The sequence below is a fragment of the Corapipo altera genome, unplaced genomic scaffold (genome assembly GCF_003945725.1).
Source record: "Corapipo altera isolate COAL_440 unplaced genomic scaffold, ASM394572v1 59, whole genome shotgun sequence".
Classification (NCBI taxonomy): domain Eukaryota; kingdom Metazoa; phylum Chordata; class Aves; order Passeriformes; family Pipridae; genus Corapipo; species Corapipo altera.
Genome location: NW_020884917.1, coordinates 856,922 through 876,087, shown reverse-complemented (window position 1 = coordinate 876,087; position 19,166 = coordinate 856,922). Strand labels below are relative to the sequence as shown.

The 19,166-nt window shown below is 37.5% G+C and overlaps 1 protein-coding gene across 31 annotated transcripts in view; it reads right to left on the bottom strand.

Annotated features, from left to right (window-relative positions):
- Positions 1 to 19,166, bottom strand: part of CLASP2 (cytoplasmic linker associated protein 2) — a 151,358-nt gene that overhangs the window by 122,463 nt on the left and 9,729 nt on the right. For 30 of the 31 annotated variants that reach the window (XM_027655814.1, XM_027655798.1, XM_027655796.1 and 27 more), the window contains exon 2: positions 9,373 to 9,451. In XM_027655814.1, coding sequence (XP_027511615.1) covers positions 9,373 to 9,451 — 79 coding nt within the window. Of the gene's footprint in view, positions 1 to 9,372; positions 9,452 to 16,897; positions 16,916 to 19,166 lie in introns of those variants that run through there. The other variant, XM_027655823.1, reaches the window with a different exon arrangement.

The following is a 19,166-nucleotide window of genomic DNA, read 5'->3' as shown; positions in this document are numbered from 1 at the left end:
TCCTTTTCTACTCATAGAAGAAATAACTATATCACACTACTTTTTGAAAATGAGATCTGAAATAATTTTATCAGTACTTAATAACTTTATAGTAATAACTAAACAAAAAATTCACCAGCAAAAGAAAGGGAACAGAATCAAACTCAGAAGGTCTCCTCAGTCCTCTGTTCTTACATTAAAAACAGCAGCCATTTCTGTACCATGATTTTTACTTGACAAATACATTGCTCAAGTCTGAATTTTCCCTTCAGCGATATCTGAACACTTTCTTATTGTCCTAATCTGAGTATTTAATTCTACTGGTTCTGGATATTCCACTGACATCTCCCGCCACCATTATCAAGGTTTTTCATCTAGGTTCTCTTCCCTTTCTCCTCTGAGGAAATTATTACAGCTACTTTCATTTTACTGTTTGAAGAGAAGAGTCTGGTTTTTTTTTGTTTGAGTTGGATTGTTGTTGTTTTGATGGTGTGGGGTATTGTCTTTATGGTTTGGTTTAGGATTTTTAAGGGGTGCTTCTGTTTTGTTTGGTGGTTGGGTTTGTTTTTTTTTTTCCATTTTGTGAATGAAGAAGAAACATCCAGAACTCAACTGATTTTTGAGAGTACACTTGACCCCTCCCACAAACTTCCAATCACTGTTATACCTACTAATTACGTTTTTCTTGCCAACAGTACTTTTCATGACCATTTTCAGCTCTTCTGAACCGACCTTGTCCTCATACCATACATTACTAGCGAGGTCCACCACATTAGCCTGATTGTTGCTGAAGGCAACTCTAGCTTTACAGAGAGGGAAACAAACAGCCAGTGCCAGTCCTGTGGGAACAGGGCTCCTTTGTGACTAATTAGCGAGCTGAGTCATTTGACGGAGCTGCAGATACCAGGGCTCCACTCAGATCACTGAGGCAAGCACAGAGAACAGCTCCTAGAAGCTGCTGAACAGAGATGAGGTCACCCAGTTAAACTAAGCTATGACACAGCCTGCAGATTTCAGTGTGCACAGCTACTGAACACTTGTCACTTGTGGAGCTCAGGTAAAGGACAACTGGCTGTGGGAGCTGTTGAAAGGCCCAAATGTCTGCAGGCTTGGCTTTTTTGTCCCCTAAATCTCAAGTTTCTGTAAGACCCCATATAAGGCATGATATATTCTGTTTGCACAAGACAAATGAAATTAGGCTGCTGAATGCTGGCAACCACCAGCTGGTTTTCAGTTTGGTAGTTCATCTTTTCTGTCAGAATAAGCTCCAGTAGGAAATTATTTGAAGTTGGTTGTCTATTGATCAAGTTTCAAAACGCTCAACTTGAACGCGAACTTCAAATATATTTCAATTTGAATTCCTCGTGGCTTCATCACTTTTTCTCCAAATGTTAAGGCATGTCTAGGGAGAACTACAGAGAAAAATAGCTGAAATCATATTAGATGTCCTGCCTATGAATGAGTGGGAAACACATGTTCCTACCTAAAAAATTCTGACAATGTTTGAAACACCTGGGTCCATCCCAGCATCCTGTTTTGCTCATCACCCTTCTCTTGTCCCAGCGCCTCTCCTTGTGCCTCTGCAGTCCTGTCCAGTCAAAAATCACAGAGCACAAGGATCTTTTGAGTTCTCATAAGAAACCTCACCTAAGCCCAAAGCAGCAATTACAGCCGAGCATCAGGGATGACAGTGCAACACAGGCTTTCGCTCTACATCAAGGTAAGCCAGGTGCTATTACATGAAAGCAACAGCTCTGCCTCCTCAAATAGATGCTGGAATTAAAAGAAAGGTGAGGAAGGAGAAGTAGGACTATACATGAAGGCTGTATTCAAAGTGGTAGCCTCCTAACAAGTTACTCAGTGAAGTATATAATTTGTCACATTCAGTCTGGATTCACACATTCCTACTGTTCCATATTAACCTTATCCATCTTACATCTTCTATTGCCTAGTTTCTTTAATTATTTCAAAGGGATTTTGGAAAATCTAATAACATATGACATCTTTATTTCTGGTATTTATTTCTGCTAGTATGCTGAGAAACACTACACTAAATTTAGGAGACCACGATTCCTTTTACAGTTGCTGCATGTTTTTGGCGAAGCATTATATTCCAACTTGCCTTTTTGCCACATTTTAGGATATTGCCAAAGCTTCCTACCGCTTCCAACCACTCCTGAGGTTTGTCTGTTAAGAATTCTACATTGTTGTATCACAATTTTACATGTTTTGATTACTGAAGAAAATTTAAAACTGTTAGCAAAAATATTCTATAGCACACTAATTCGACCAGATTTACCTTCTATTTACATCTGATCTGTTACTTATTCCTTTTTACTTTCTATTTTATCCCTAACAAAGGTTATTATCCCATCAGCTTCTTTTTCCATTGTCTTCCTTCTCTTGGTTTGGTAAACCTAAACAAATTTTCTTTTTATACAAATTCACATAATAATTTTATCACCACTAGTTGGACACTAGATGCATGAGTTAAGTCCAAAACCAGCCTTCAAGTCAGAATACAGCTTTGAGAGATTAAAAATTTATTTCCTCTACCAGGACTGAGGATGATAAAACAAGTGAATCACAGAAGTCAGTGCCTAGTGTGGCACTCAATGTATTTTTCAAACCTTAAGAGCTTAACTATATGACCATGCAGCAAAGAATGCCATAGGTAGCACAAACAGTTTCCTTTTGTTAAACTTTAACAGGAGTTCCCCTTCTGGAGCTTTTCAGTTTCTATTACTGCTTTTTCTTCTCTCCTGACTACTTATACCTGCTCTTTGTATACCTGTGCGCATTTTAAGTCTCACATCTACCCGTTTCTAAGAACCAACTTTAGACACTACATTACCACAAAGACTTACAAAAAGGCATTAAGCAAGTAAGAATCTTTACCAAGGAAACATCATCAGTGTTGGTAAAAATTCTGCTACTAAAAAGAAAAGTCTTTGAGGACAGAAACAGATTAAACCTAGGCAGCAATATCTTCCTTGTTTCCTCAGAAACCTTGCCAGCTCAGGCAGCAGCATTAAACAGCTGTCATTAGAAAGGAGGGAAGGAAACAGCTGCCTCCGCAATTAGAGCAGTCTCTGTTCTTCTGGGCAAGATGCACAGGAGATAATGGAATCCTACAGGGGCTCCTACGGGGCCACCAACAGGCTGAGACTGACAGATCCATGTGGCCAAGGGCTACTTCTAAGCAAAGAACCATTAGCAGACTCTCAGAGAGGTCCTCACTGCTCCCCTCCTCAATATAAAGTCCAGGTCACAGTCAGTTTAATCAAAAGCCATCTCAGACATTAATAATGAGCTTTTTGGGGTCTCTAGGAGCTAATTAAGAAAAGCATTAATGAGATTAATGAGACATACTTTTCATCATCAGCAGCAGAGGGGAAAAAACAAACACATTTTTTAATATGATACATTCATGAATCTATCAAGGTGTCAGTCTCGGGAACACGACAAGAGAATTGCAAGAGATGTATTAGACCAGAAAGAAAACCAGAAGGTAAAGAAAAAAATGTTCATGCCATCTTCTGAAATATTCTTAGCTCTAGGCTAAGATCTAGGCTAGGTTTTTTAGAGAACTAATATTAATTAGAATCCTACAGAAACCCAGAAAGGCTAGGATTTCTTGACTCTGATCTAGCAGCACTTCATTTCTAGGTGTCATACAGTCAAAATTCCATGGGCAGCAAGCAGTTGGTACTTTGAATCACAGCCTATCGCTCAAACATGGATCACTTCAGGAAAAATTCATCCTCACTACTAAAAAAATTTCAGTGCTAGCCAGTCAGGACAGAAAAAAAAAAAGCACTGAAAGGCTGCATAGATTTTTTCTTTTTTTTTTAATTAAAGTTTTAGAGAATTTGTCACCAAGATGAAAAGAAGTCGCAGCTTAAATCAGTTATGACCATTAGCTGTGACCATTAACTGTAGAGGGAACCAAAGAAAATTTAAGGATTTTCTGAGATGCTGCAGTAAGTTCATATTTTTAATAAATTTGAAAATATAAAAGCAGATGTTATGGAGGAAAAAAATACAAATAAAATAATGGACTGTCCTCTAAAAGTCTTTTCTAAAAAAAAAAAAAAATCTGAAATTGTCCACATTTTATTGTTTAAGAAAATCCAACAACAATGCAAAACGGCTTTTCCTGAGGTCAATAAGCTATAAAATGAAACAGCAATATCAGACAAACACATGACTTGCATTTAGATGCAACAGGGCATCCTTGAGACAGGACTTCTCTCACATACATTAAAAAAAAGCTTGCTTTACGTTATCTGAGCAACTCAATTTCTTGAATTATTTTATTTAATTTCAAAGTTTTCTACAACCTGAGTTTAGCCATATTTGAAGCAAAGACATGGGCCAGATGGTCTTAAAGGTCCCTTCCAACCAAATTATTCCAGGTTTTATGTTTACTTGTTCTGCAAGGATTTGTAACCTTGAATCCCCAGTAGAACATGCCATTAGTCTCAATTCATTTTAATGAAATTAACAAAAACGAAAAATGAGAATAAAAATCTGTCAGGCCATAAATCTGGAATATCCAGTGTTTTCCTACATGTTATATATATCCACGGTAGCTCAGACTAATATAATTTTTTGGTTTTCACAGATTTCATGAATGTTCAAAGCATTTCTCCATACCACATTAAAACCATTTATTGAAAAGTCACATCTTGAATAAACTGCACATTTAAGTATTTTCCATCCAAAAAATTCAACCATTAAGCAAGAAAAAAAAGTAAAAATTTACAACTTGGGTGTCCTCAAAAAAGTACTTCTTGTACCAAATGCTTTTAATCCAAATCACTCAAAAAATTAATGCATGTGGCAAGGCCTCACAAGTGCTTTAAAACACATCAGGCAACATAAAATCATTTAAGTTAGAAAAGACCCTTAAGGTCATCAAGTCTAACCATTAAACCCAGCGCTGCCAAGGCCACCACAAACCATCTCCCTCAGTGCCACATCTACATGTCCTAAGTACCTTCAGGGATGGTGACTCAACCCCTTCCCTGGGCAGCCTGTTCCAGTGCTTGACAACACCTCTCATGAAGACATTTTTCCTAATATCCAATCTAAACCTCCCCTGGGGCAACTTGAGGCCACTTGCTCTTGTCCTATTGCTTATTCCTTGGGAGAAGAGACTGACCTCCATCTCACTACAACCTTCAAGTTGTTGTGGACAGCAATCAGATTCCCTCTGAGCCTCCTTTTCTCCAGGCTACATAATCCACAGCTGCTTCTCATCAGACTTCTGCAGGCCCTTCATCACCTTCTCTGGATTTGCTCCAGCACCTCAATGTCTTTGTTGTAGTGAGGGCCCCAAAACTGAACACAGGATTTGAGGTGCAGCCTCACGAGTACCAAGCACAGGGGTACAATCACTGCTCTAGTCCTGCTGGCCACATGACTCCTGATACAGGCCAGGATGCCACTGGCCCTCTTGGCCACATGAGCACACTGCTGGCTCATGTTCAGTCACCCCAGGTCCTTTTCCTGTAGTGCTGCATGGGGTTGCTGTGACCCAAATGCAGGACCTGGCACTTGACCTTGTTGTACCTCACACCATTGGCCTCAGCCCATTGAACCAGCCTTTCCAGATCCCTCTGCAGAGCCTTCCTACCCTCCATCAGGATCAACGCTCCTGCCCAACTTGGTCTAATCTCCAAACTGATTGAGGGTGCATTCCATCCCCTTGTACACATTATGGATAAAGATATTCAACAGAATCAGCCCCAACAGTGAGCCCTGAGGAACACCACTTGAAACCAGCTACCATCTGGATTTACCTCCAATCACCACCACTCTCTGTGCTCAGCCATCCAGGCCATGAGCAGCCACGCTTGCACGCTTATAAATTCGAGAGAACATTTAAATTGTTCCAAGGAATCTAATTTAAATGTTTTTCCAACACTTCTTGAAGATATCTGGTAAAAAACTTAAACACTTTAAATCAGTTTCACATATCAATACACGGCACTACAACTATCTTCCAAAATTATTTTTGCCCTGTGCTTTCTTTTTACAGTAAGAAGAATTTGAAATTACTTTAAACATATACACACATATTTACGTATGGAGTTTTTCTGTGTAAAATGTGTCTCCCTATTTCACACTTACACATATATGTACATTCACAAATATAACCTGGGTATCTGTGTGAGATCTGTTTAACTGTCAAATATATTTCCTTTAATTTGCAGATAAGCAAAATATATTTTGTGACATCTTGTAAGGCTGCATGTGAAAGCAAATGACAATATAGTTATATAAGAGACTAAAGGACAATTCATATATATGTTGAATATATGCATATATGTATACATATAACAATATAATGTATTCAGTTCAATATATGCAGAAAAATGTCATGATAATACACTCTGCATTAAAATGGAAACAGTTTCCATATACCTTCATTATATTTTTCTTTTCCCATTCCTTTTGACAATAACAAAGAGAGCAAAGTAACATCACTTGTTTTACAAAACAAGTGTAAAGACTTTTCCCAGAAATTTTATCACATGGACACATACGTCTATAATTCTAATATTCTCTTATTTATATGCCATCACCTGGGAAAAGAGATTGTGACAGGGTAATTATGTACTCTTATATAATCTCTTTTAATCACAGAACAAGCAGTGGTTTTAAATATCAAAAGGTGTAATACTTAAACACTACTTTATTTGTCCCAGAATACAGACACATAATCTCATGAATGAACACATACCCTGCTATTTATTGCTTCCAAAGTATTTTCAAGAATCTTAACTGCAAGTGCTAAAAGAAAGATTCTGAATTTGTGTGTCCAGATTTCCAGAACACTGATGCCAGCTGCAGAGAATGTGCAATGTGGTTAATCATAAAAGGATAACACCTCTGAAGAAATTTACTGCAACATTAGATTGTTGCCTAGGAAACTGATTTAAGTCTCTTATCAGGCATTATACTTCAATACAAAGATAATTAACATGGTCTTTGAAATTTTGGAAAACATCTGTCCTACAACTATTGTATTGATTTTGCCCAAATGTAGCTGTAAAGATTGAAATAATAATAAAGTATCTGTGTTTTTCACTTCATAGCAAAAGCCTGTCACGCTTATGGAGGTGAATACTCAGTCACATTAGTTGTTCTTCTCTTCACTCTATCCCCATCATAACTGAACAGGAAATTAAATTGGGACTGGGGGAGGTGGGGTGGGGTGGAATATGTTTTGCCACACTGTAGTCCAGTCATATGTTATTATACTTCCATCATTTACTGAGATCTGAGTCACGAATAAAAACATCTCAGGGTCACCAAAAGGTAACATTCTTTATTACAAAAATACATTTAAGGCTCCAGGTATTTTTATGACCAAAAAACCAGTAGTTTATTAAAAAAAAAAAACAGCTATAGAAATGGAACTTAACCTAGAAAATAGGATCCACTGTATTTTTAAAAAGGCAGAGAACAGACTCAGTAAGTATTTTACATATACATCATCCTTCACTACAGTCATGGTGCAATCCTGATCTTTTGTGAAAATGCAAGTACCTACAATAACTTACTGCAATAAGTGAGAAGTTAACTATAGTTTGAGTATTTCAAAGCAATAATTAAATTGCCTGGGAAAGTTCTGTTATGTTTGTCTTCAAAAAATAATATATTCATATTTATTTGATCAAGAAATGATTTAGGAAACTGCTGTTTCTTTAAGTTTTGGTGAAGGAAGCAGTCTTCTTGTTCACCAGTGTGCTTTTAATTATTCTCATAAACCCTAGGCTATACAAACTCTTGACACTTACACGAAAGTTTTTGTATTACTGCTTCACTGAAAATTAACCCAGTCTTGTTATAAGACTTGGAGAGACAGTTACCAACTGAAGAGAATCTTTAAAAAAGTCATCTAAAATAAAGATTGTTTTCTGCCTTTGGTAAGACTAATATTTCAGTGTCTGTTAAGTTTTTATATAAGTTGATATGCACAACAGTAACTTGCATATTCAGCACAATGCACTCTACAGGTCTTGATTCTGGAGATTCTCAGAGGACCATCTTCAGCTGAAGGCACTACTACTCAGTTTAACTAAAAAATACTTCTGTAATACACAGCTTCAGATGTCTATTGATATTACACTTTTGATGGTCACTCAGTGCCACTACTCTGGATTTTTTAATATAAATGTTACTAAGTACTGGAAGGTAAATCTTTAATTTGCTCATAATCTCAAACTACTTAACTGCTAGGACAAAAAACTACAAAAAATATCAACAAATGATAGTGTTTTCAAACTATTCTCAAAGTTTATTCTTAAAAAGAAATTAAAAGCTTTCCAACTTTTAATAAAGTTAGTATAATTTTAAGTCCTACACACCACTAAATTAGAAATCAAAACAGAGTGAAACTCTGAAGCCTAGCACTGTTTGTAGCTATAAATGGAGACTATTCAGAAATCAATATTGTGCACAGCACAATATGCCTCCAGTTCTCTTCCACCACTCCAATACAAAATTAACCAGCCAAAGAAAAACACTCTGCAACAAAACAGACACAAATTCTGCAGCACTCTATAAAAGCAGATATGGAAAGAAGATGAAGCATAGAATTTTGACAGACAATTTGAGATATCTGGGGATCTGGGAGCATGACGTAAGGTAACTCACAAAAATTTTGGAAAAGGACATTAAGTTAGAAACTTCTCTTAAAAATAGCCAGCAATATAACATCAATGTTATTTTATTGCCCTAATATCATTATCTCCTTTCAAGGACAGCAGTAAAATGAGTTGAGCAGTGTAGTTTGCTTGTACCTCCCAGAACAACTGTCTCATGCTCAGGCACATGTGGATCTCTTAACTTGAAGTTCATTCGAGTAAACGTTTCACACAGGAGTAACAATCAGTACTTTTCTTTCATCCCATAATAACTTTATATGACTAAAAGCTACAGTCCGTTATCTAACAGGAGGTGGACCACATAATCCTCAGAGACTACAGGCTTCAGCAGACATAAGGCTCTGATTAAAGTGGTCTGCAAGTAAAACCTTCAATCTTTAACACAAGTCAAAGATAACACTTATGTTTCAATGTAATTTTTAGATGACCATCTCAGGGAGTGGTTAGCAACCACACAGCATGAAACTAATTACTGAAAAGACATTCCTGGAACCTTTAAAAAATCCCAACCACAGAGAAATCAGTGACTGCATGACAAGTGAATACTGATATGTTACTATACAATTATTGCAATTCCAACAACATCAGTAAAATGCCTACTGCAATATTATAAGTAGCTCAGTTTTCAACGTGTTCTACTTCAGCTGCTAAGGGCAAGGGAGAAAGTGTCATTTACTTTTTGGTCTTAAAAAAGAAGTTATATTTCACTTACCAGTTCCTATATAGGCTTTAAAGCGTCCTGATAGTCTGTTGACAAAGGCACCTAAAACATCTAATCCCAGTAGTGCTACCTGGTGAAACAAAATTATAAACATGTTATAAAACTGATCACTAAAGAATTTTTTAGAATATATATCAAATAAATTAGACATATAAATTCAAGCATTCTGAAAAGACTGTATCTTAACCTAAATTAAAGTTTCAATTAAAGAGCTGATAATTCATTCAAAGTTTTTCTTAAGACAAAGTTACCAGAATATGTTTGGAATGGATCAAGTTTATTTACATATACCAGAGTAGTTCAGATTTTTCAGGTCTTGTCTTAAACCAGAAAAAAAAAAATTAGAAATCCAGTGTTTTTGTATTTTCAGCTACAAAGCCCAGACAAAATCAAGGTTTAGTAGGTTTCCCAGATGCTTAGAGTTTATTTCAATCTGGCTACTTAGCTCATCCACTAAGGTCATTACATCATTTTCCAAACTCCCAAAAGAAAATAACTGACAGAAGCTAATACTGTTTTCCTTAGCAGTTCAGACTGTACCATTTGTCCACCTGCTTGTTAAGCTTGGGAAGCTTTCGTTCTCATTTGTTCATTAAAAAAATAAAAATTAAAGCAAACAAAACCAACAATAAGAACAAAACCAAAAAACCAACGAAACAAAACAGAAAACAGAAAGAAGTTCAAAATACTACTGGAATTGTGAGGAATTTCCCATCTATGAACAGAAGCTGGACGACAGGACAATACCCACTAATATAGACACAAAAACACGATCAGAAATTATCAGACTGAATTACTTTAATGTCAGGACACATTTTTCACTGTTAATGATCCTACCTATTGCTCCAAGATTTCATTTTTAATTTCCTATAATAGTTCGTTAGGAACACCAGAACTTGCATTTTCACATCTTGTAGTTAACTCAATTTGCTGCCCATGAAGGTGCAAATGGAACAACGGTTTGTCAAAGGAACAATCTCCTGAAGCTTGGGCATTCCCAACAGCTTTTCCTCCTCTTTATTTTCAAGTAAGACATGCACTGCAAATTTTTCCCCATGAACTCACGAGCAGAATTCCTCCCCTTTATTAGCTATTTACTTCCATAAAACTTGAAATCATATTTTCTTGGACCACTCTGTTTCCTTAAGATCCTTATCTGCCACGATTGTCCACACTAGACAGAAGCCAAAAAAAAAATCTGACTGGATATGAATGTGCATACACATGGCCCACGCACATACGATCACATGAGCCTTGTTTCCATAGGAAACTAGATAATTAAGGCCACCATAAAACCTAGGATCAGAAGCAGCTCCATAATTAAGAAGATTTTAATAAATTCAGTATTAGTACAATAGATCTTCTTTTAAACAGGAAGCATAAAACTTAGTTCCAAGTTAGTACAACTTACTTGGATGCAATTTTATTACATACTAGAACAAAGAATAGCAAATATAAGTGGATGGCATCACTGGCTTAAATTAATATATTACCAGCAAGTGACTGTATCTACAGCTTAGGATGAGAAAACAGAATACTATAACTAATAACTTACTTAGACCCAAAAAAAAAAAAAAAAAATCAGCTTTTATAGTACTCTCAAGACTTCCCACAAACTGTTTCCTTTAATGTTATTTTCCAGATTGTCAAGCTGTATGGAACCAGAGTCAAAATCTCTATCTAAAAAAAACAATGCCTGAAAGAAATAAGACATTCATTCTGGATATACACTGTTTTCCTATGCTTCTGTTTCCTGACTACGAATCGCAGCTTAGACTTGTCTTCCAGTGACAACTTTTAAGATACCTTTCCATGCTAATATTTTGGGGTCTATTAATGCCCGAACAGCAGCCTTTCCTTCTATGAAGGTTACAGAGTCTCTCACTCTTCTCCACACATTTGATTATCTTTCTAAAATCTGTCTGGAAGATTTCTACTGTTTTGAACAAGTGCTGCTCAGAAACTTAAAAACAGCAAGGCATGCATGTGTGATCTATAGCTCATACAAAGTCCTCTATGGTCTGCAACTTCAGAAAGATAACAGCTATGAAAAGTCACAATATCTGGAGAGTAAGAAAGTATGATATGACCACAAGCTGAACTAATGCAAAACTGCTCTAGCTACAAAATTGGTTCTCATTCCACATTACAAGTCAGCTGAACCACACAGCTACAGAGTATAGCAAGTTAACTATCTCTTACTAGTTTTGTAAATTGGTTTTAACATGTCTCTGCTTTGATACACAATGCTCTGAGTTCCAGCATCTTCTGGTAGGTATCATCTGTGCAGTATTCAAGCAGCCCTTTGGAAGGAGCCCTTAACAATTTATATGGGGCCATACAAGCAGCATTTAAAAAAAAAGAATCCTAAGCTGAGGCAGAACTGATCTGCAACAAAGAGGTTCCAAACTCTGAGACACTATGTGGGACCACTTACCAACACAGGCTCTCCACTATCAATAGAAAAACCTTTCACCAGCATCATTGCTCTTTCCCCACCAGCTTCAATGAGGGATGAATGCCTTCTGGGATTAAAATCAATGGATTTATTTCTTACTCTGCATTCATTAAGCCTTCTGCTTGCTCCCTAGAAAGAGCCTTTGTATGTTAAGACTGATTCATCAGCTCACTATTGTTTGAAGCATTTAAACACTGTTTTTAAGGTTCATAGGGGAAATTCAGGCTCATTTGAACTGGAGGTGGTTAGTTGTTGAACTGTTCTTTAACAACCCAGTGTTAAGGACCATCCTTGACTTCTCAGACCACAACAAAATTGCCAAACCAACTGAGAAATATTTTATCTGTTCTGGATAAAAAAAGGACCAGACTCTTCAGTGAAATCAAGATGTTTCAAACAAAATGCAATTATGAATTGAACCAGTGATTAGTAACTGAACTTATTCTTGCTCTGCAGCTTGTTCCTTTTCCAGCTCTCTTTCTACACATGCTTTCCAGAACTGGCCCTGCTCTTCTCTGGATAACCTCTGTTTTCGCTAGGAAAAGAAATACTGTTCTTTAAACCATACCTGGATAACCATGCATGCTTACTGTGATTCTGTCATTTCCCATGCCTGTGGGGGCTATCTAGGGGCAGGACACTACCAGGAAACCATCTCTAGTTGCATTAAGTTGCCAAATGACCTTAATATGAATGCCCTTGTCATAGGATCTCTATACTGTACATGGAAATACAGATTCTGCAGATCACAATCTGTGAACTAGTCATGAGAAGCTAATGGGGTAATTATAGAGGTTACTATCTGCAAGTCCAAAGAATGAAGTTAAGGCACTGCACTTCCTGTCACCATGGGGACAGCTGTGGTATCACTAACAATTACTGACAAACAGAAAAGAGCATGCCAAACAACTACGCCCTGCAAGAACAAGCATTGTTCCAGCCCTGCAGTGCTGGAACAAGACATATGCAAGAACTTCAGGAGATTTTTTTTCTAAAGTATTGTCAGCCAAGACCAAAACTACACATTCTCAATTCTCAAGTAATCTCAAGCACCTTGCAAGTAGCTCAACATGATATAAAAACATGTAGTCACCTGTGCTTCGCTTCTTAAAGTTCCATATTCTTAGTTCTCTCTACTCATCTTCCTGGATACACTTCTGCTCTCCTATTGCACAGGATGCTCAATCACTTTTTGCTCCCTTTACTGTTTCCCAGTCCAGTTCTATCCATCTTGCCCACTTTTCTGAGATCTACCCATATTCAATTTCCTCCCTTAAGACAAAAGCTTGCACAGATACAAAAAAAGTGCCCCTGGTTCCATGGGCAGAAGGAAGTTTTTGTTTTCCTGGGTCATTTCTTCAACCCATGTGGCTCTTCAGTCCCACCATGTCACCTTCAGACTCCATTCTCCCTGCCACTTACCAGCAGTTAGGCAGCTGCCTCTGCTGAGAGCAGCCAAAACTGCAGTCCCAGCTGCAGAAGGTACCACATATCATCTATACTTATTTTAGCTGACAAGAAAGCATTATTTCCATTCTCTTGTTTCTTTCATCTTCAAGGGTACAAACGACACATTTCCAATTCCAATAGTGTGTATTTTATTTTAACATACATCACACTGCAAGGAGAGAGACAGAATTGCTGGTAATCTAACAAAGTCTTCAAGCTCAACAACTTGAGTCCAAGTTCATTATCAAACGTAGAGACTCCTTTATCTAAAAATGCAAGGTTACTCACTTCAAAACAATGTTTTGCAACTATCAACAAGGTAAGAGTCTTCTAGAGTATCCAAGATTCGCTACTGTTAAAAATACACATCAGATGCAACCTGCATTGCCTCAGAAGAGGTAGAGACTATCAAACTTCTTCTTCTGATAACCTTCCCTTCACAATTCTGTGAGGACCAACCACAAAACATTTCAGCATTGCAGTCCAAGTACCAAGTACCACCACCAGAGGATTGCTGAATGAATTGCCCATGTTTATCCAGAGACTAATGAGTGTATTTCTGCACTGAAATAGTTTGGTTTCTTCAGAGGACCTTCTTGACAGGCAGATTTCTGGGAGGTCCATGTTATGTTGACCTCTCCTGTACTGTAGCCAGAAAAAGCAAACATAATGCTCTCATAAAAATTTTAAAGCTTATAAAAAAATGAAAATATGTTTTAATGCCCTTTCCCCAAGTTGGGAACTTTAACATTCCCATCATCCCTCACCTCGCACTAATTAAGAAACATTTAGCCAATTCTGAAGAACTCAAAATGGTTACTGGAAAAAAATGTTTACAACCTTCTGTTATTTCAAAATTTCTTATTACTTTCAAAGTGACTTGCATAGGGACTGAAAGCATGATCTCCAAACTGTTCTGTATTCTGTGGACAATACAGTGATCAATATTACAAAATTCATGTACTGCCTCCAGCTTGATCCTGAACTGTAGACATTACAGGAATATCTACAGTTTGCTTGACATGTACATTAAATGCTCCTCTTATCTATTGTCATAAATTTTTCATAGGTATTGTTCCAAGGATGTGAACATAAAACTTAAGTATACAATGCAGCAAACTTGACATTTTAAGCTGTTTTCCTCTTGAGATTGTCTGGCTTAAACTTCATGTGCTGCAGTGAAAAAAGTGTCGAGAGAGCCTCTTTAAAAGCAGTAGGAAGACAAATGAGATGTATGGTATTTATAAATAATAATAAATACTGAAAAAAAAAAAGAAAGCTTTTTTCTCCCAGAAGAAAATTATACTCAAAAGCCTTTTGAAGCACATTGATGGAGCAAAACAAAACCCCCTTTATTTTAGGACTTCGTTCTTCCAGAAGAATAAAATTATTTTTGTGCCCAAGGTCTCTTATTTCCTTTCCCACTTCCTTTTATTTAAACTGTATTAAACATACAGTGATCCCCATCCTCTGCTACTTACTCCTACCTTTGCACCAGCTCCTCTACTGTGGAGAGAAATGCATTCATGCAGCTGAATAGTAACCCACTTTAGGAAACCAGCCTGACAAATGAACAAGAGAAAGCATCTTCTCAGCCAGGTCTCTTCCCTGAGCCTGTTTACTGTGCAGCCTCCCAAGCCCTCGCCTCAGAGCAGTGAAGGAGTGACTGCACCATCCCCATTCCGCGGCCAGGGAGAGAAACTGCTTGAGTCAGCAATGCCGCTAAAAACGCAGATTGGACCACGCACAGCTCACATGCACTGACTGCTGAGAGTTCCACTCTGAAGGATGCACCTCTCCTCTTAGACACTGCACAGACCTTGGAAAGGGTCTCTATCTGCGCCCAAATCAATCAAACCACAGGCTAAAAGGGACACTGCTGTTACCCCTCTCGATTTGCAGGTATATTTGATCTGATACACTTAAAATCTCCTGTAACAGGAGTCAAATCAGCTTGCTGAAACACCAGAAAATGAATTCAACATCAGCAAAAAGCTAATTGCCTCAAGAATGACAGAGAACACCTGGCCACAGGGGCAGCAGAGCTGCTATTTGAACGGGGACTACACTTAGGCTGGGTAACACAAACTGAAGCTGCAAAACAACTGAGAATTGTCAATTCCACCTCTGGAGGAGATGCCCGAGTCTTTGAGACTACATATTCCACATTCCTAATTAAAGACCAGGCAAAACTGGTTTTAATTAAACTTAAAATAATTAAAACTTCTTGCTAGTGTCCCTTGTCTTCTGGAGATTTGCTTCATTATTTGGCTAACATTGAACAGTTGATTTAACATTCCATGAACAGGACATACATAATATATGAAAAAAACCAGTAATTATTACTCAAGACAGAATTGAATCCTTGAGTTTGAAAAGTAAAACTGGATTCGTACGTGGACAGATCAAACCACATTCTTGTTATATAGGAATAAGGGAATTAACTCCCACATAGCCAAGATCAAACAAATAACTTGAAGAAAGGAAGAATGAAATTCAGCAAAGAGCTCAAAGTCAAACATTTCTCCTCCAAAGACATTTAAATTACCACTATTTACTGACAAAGACCAAGGAAATACCAGGATCTATATAGTAACTGAAAAGTAAAGGTTTAGGTGGGTCCTCTTTTATTCCATTTCTCTGTCCTTCAAGTTACAGTCCTACAATTCCCTACAGCATTTGCCTTTTGTGTAGCATATGTTGGCTTGTGTTCAACTTCAGATCCAAAATAACCCACACATTTTCCTCCTAAGGTCTGCTACTTAATCATATACCCCACATCCTGCGTTTGTGCATTCATCTATTTGTACTGAAATGTACAACCTCACATTTTTTATCTCTGAACTCTCCTCTCTTTTTTTTCAGATCTCAGTATCTCTACTTTGTTCAAATAATTTTAAATTCTAGCTTGCACTTAGCACATATACATGTAGTCAATGAAGTTATAATTGCTCCTATCTCTTTGCAAGAGCTTCAGACAAACATTCTAATCGCCTGTCTTTAACTATTTGCACAATTACAGTTCACATCGACTCTTCCTTTCTGGAAATTGAAAGCTCCTCCTGCTGGCCTTCCGTTGAACTGAAGACAAACCAAAATCAACACTTGCCAAACCAAGAAAATACAAAAATGGGGCAGTAACATTATTGGTATTTTAGTATCTTTTGGTATTTGGTGTTGAGACAAACAAAGCTAAGAAAAATCTCACTCTTGTAGGAAGCACAGAATAAAAGATAATTCCAAGGATTCGCCTCAAAGAAACATATTATCCATGCTTATCAGAAACAGATAGTGTGAAATACTATTTTCTTCTTTCCACGGCAAACAAACTGCTGCTCTGACATAAAACTAGCAATCATTAATTATTTTTCTACTGCAGCTGAGGAATAAAAACTAATATATTGACCACAAAGGCAGGAAATTCAAAGGTGACTCACAGTCACAAACATTCCTAATTACTCTTTTTATATAAAATTACCTTGAGAAACTACCATGGGGTTTTATTACTTTTGATCAGGTGTGATTTGCATAAAGAACCAAGAGGTGGTTTTACTGCTCAAAAAATAATTTTTATGAGGGTAACTATTCAATTAAAAAAAAAAAAATTACAATATGCTAACAGTGACGAGTAGGTTTGCAAGGCTCTACTTGAAAAGCAGTCTTTCTCCATCCCACATCTCTTCAGCAGAAGTTCAAAACAGATTTCCAGACACAGAACAGTTTGAGTCACCAGACTGTACAGTTAGATAATACTGTAATTATTTCAAGTAACTATCAAGTACAAGAGAGAAATAAGAGATGTATTAATCAAAACTCATGTATACACAGATGAAGAACCAGGTTAACCCAGTAACACCAGCAAATATCAATCAGTAGCCATAACCCCAGAAGGGGGAATTAATTTACTGCTTGAAGTTCACTGCAGAGTCTGAATGCAAACATTAGCACTGTTCCAATTTTCTGAGATTGCCAAGTATTTCAGAGCTTGAGGAGAACAAATATGAACAGAATAATACCATCACTCAACCTTTTATACTTTGTATTTAATTTAATTACTCCTATTCCTCACACCCTTAGCAAAACAGTTGGGGAGGAAGGACAGGGATTGACAGATACTCAAAAAACCAAAGCCCTATATTGTAGGAGAAGAGAGGTCAGTCCCAACCAATATTAAATAAACCAGATCACCAAGCAAACAATTTTCAGTTCAGTGAGGAATTCTTTCATTCTAAAGAGATCCACAATAACAGTTTAAATTATGCACATCTTCTAGCCAAAATCTTTTCGAGAGGAGTTAATTCAATCTTGCTCATAACAAGCCCATACTTAGAATAACAGAATCATTTAGGTTGGAAAAGACCTTTAAGATCTTTAAGTCCAACTTGTTTACTGAACACCTATTCTCTTTTTTCCCAGTCATTTCCCAAGTCTGCCAAATCAACCCTCCCATTTCCCTCCAGATCCTCTCCTTTCTGATTATGTGAGGCAAAAACTTTCTAGAGTGGCATATCAGAGGGAAGGTTTTCTCTTTACAGGCAGGAGTTGCGACAGAGCTCCCAGATCACGCCTCTTCGCTTTCCAGTATGGTCAGCAGAGCACACTGCATGCAAGAACAGTTTTCATACAGAAGGAAAGATGGCACAACCTGGGCAAGTCACATTAGCTATCCCCTCATCATCCATACCCGTCACCAAGAGTGGAAAAATGCTCCCCCTCAAAACCTTCTCCAGTATTCCCCACTTGTATCTCCAATTTATCTAGTTCAGCAGTTCTGATAAATAAGCCAGTCTCCAGCCATTATCACTGCTTGTGATATTGCCAGTTATGTCAACAGGGAAGCATTCACTACTTTGGAACTCTGAAGACCTCTAAGACCTTTAGCAAGATACAAGGAGAAAGAAATGATAAGCAGAATTGTCCAAGTGCTCTACGTATCCATTCCTCAGTAAAGGAAAGGGTGACCAACAACTTATTAAAAATACAGTAACAAAAAACAGATCACCAGTATTTTTCTTGAGAATACTCAGAAGCCTGTGGCAGTCTTTCCTTTATATTGTTCAGGCCCCAAGTTTAATAACAAATTAAGATGTAACATTTAAACGTGTTACATGTCTGCTTGCATAAGAAAAAACACACTTGCAAGACACAAACCAGTTTTCCAGAGTATTTTTCATTTTCATTTTGAAGCAGCACATGCTGGCAGTTGCAGCCAGGAACACTGGAACTGATCATGAGCAAAACACCCAATATGTTGTGGTGTTGCCATTAATATAATGCTATAACATGCTTTGAAATAGAATGCTGTATGTATACAGAGCCACCAGTAAGCGGACATAGAAAAGACATAACAAAAATACTTTAACTATTATGCAAGCTATTTCTTAAAACCTTAGAACTTGTAATACACTCATCTTGCACGAGTCTTTTCAGTGGTACCCAGCGACAGAACAAGGGGCAACAGACACAACCTGAAACACAGAAAGTTCCATCTGAATATGAGAGAAAGCTTCCTTTACTTTGAGGGTGACAGAGGACTGGAACAGGCTGGCTGCCCAGAGAGGTTGTGGAGTCTCCTTCTCCGGAAATATTCAAAACCTGCCTGGCTGTGATTCCGTGCAACCTGCTGTAGGTGAACCTGCTTTAGCAGGGGGGTTTGACTAGCTGATCTCCTTTCCAACTCCAACTATTCTGTGACTTAAACTTGTAAAGTACTGAGTAGTCCTCATTCATCCTAAAATCCTAACAGCTAAGGAGTTCTGTCACCTTACATCAACAACAAGCAAAATGTCTTACACTATGAAAAATTCACTTCAAAAAGCAACTTTCCAGTATTAATGCCCAATTCTGCCAAATTATAAGTCCAGAAAGAGACTTTTAC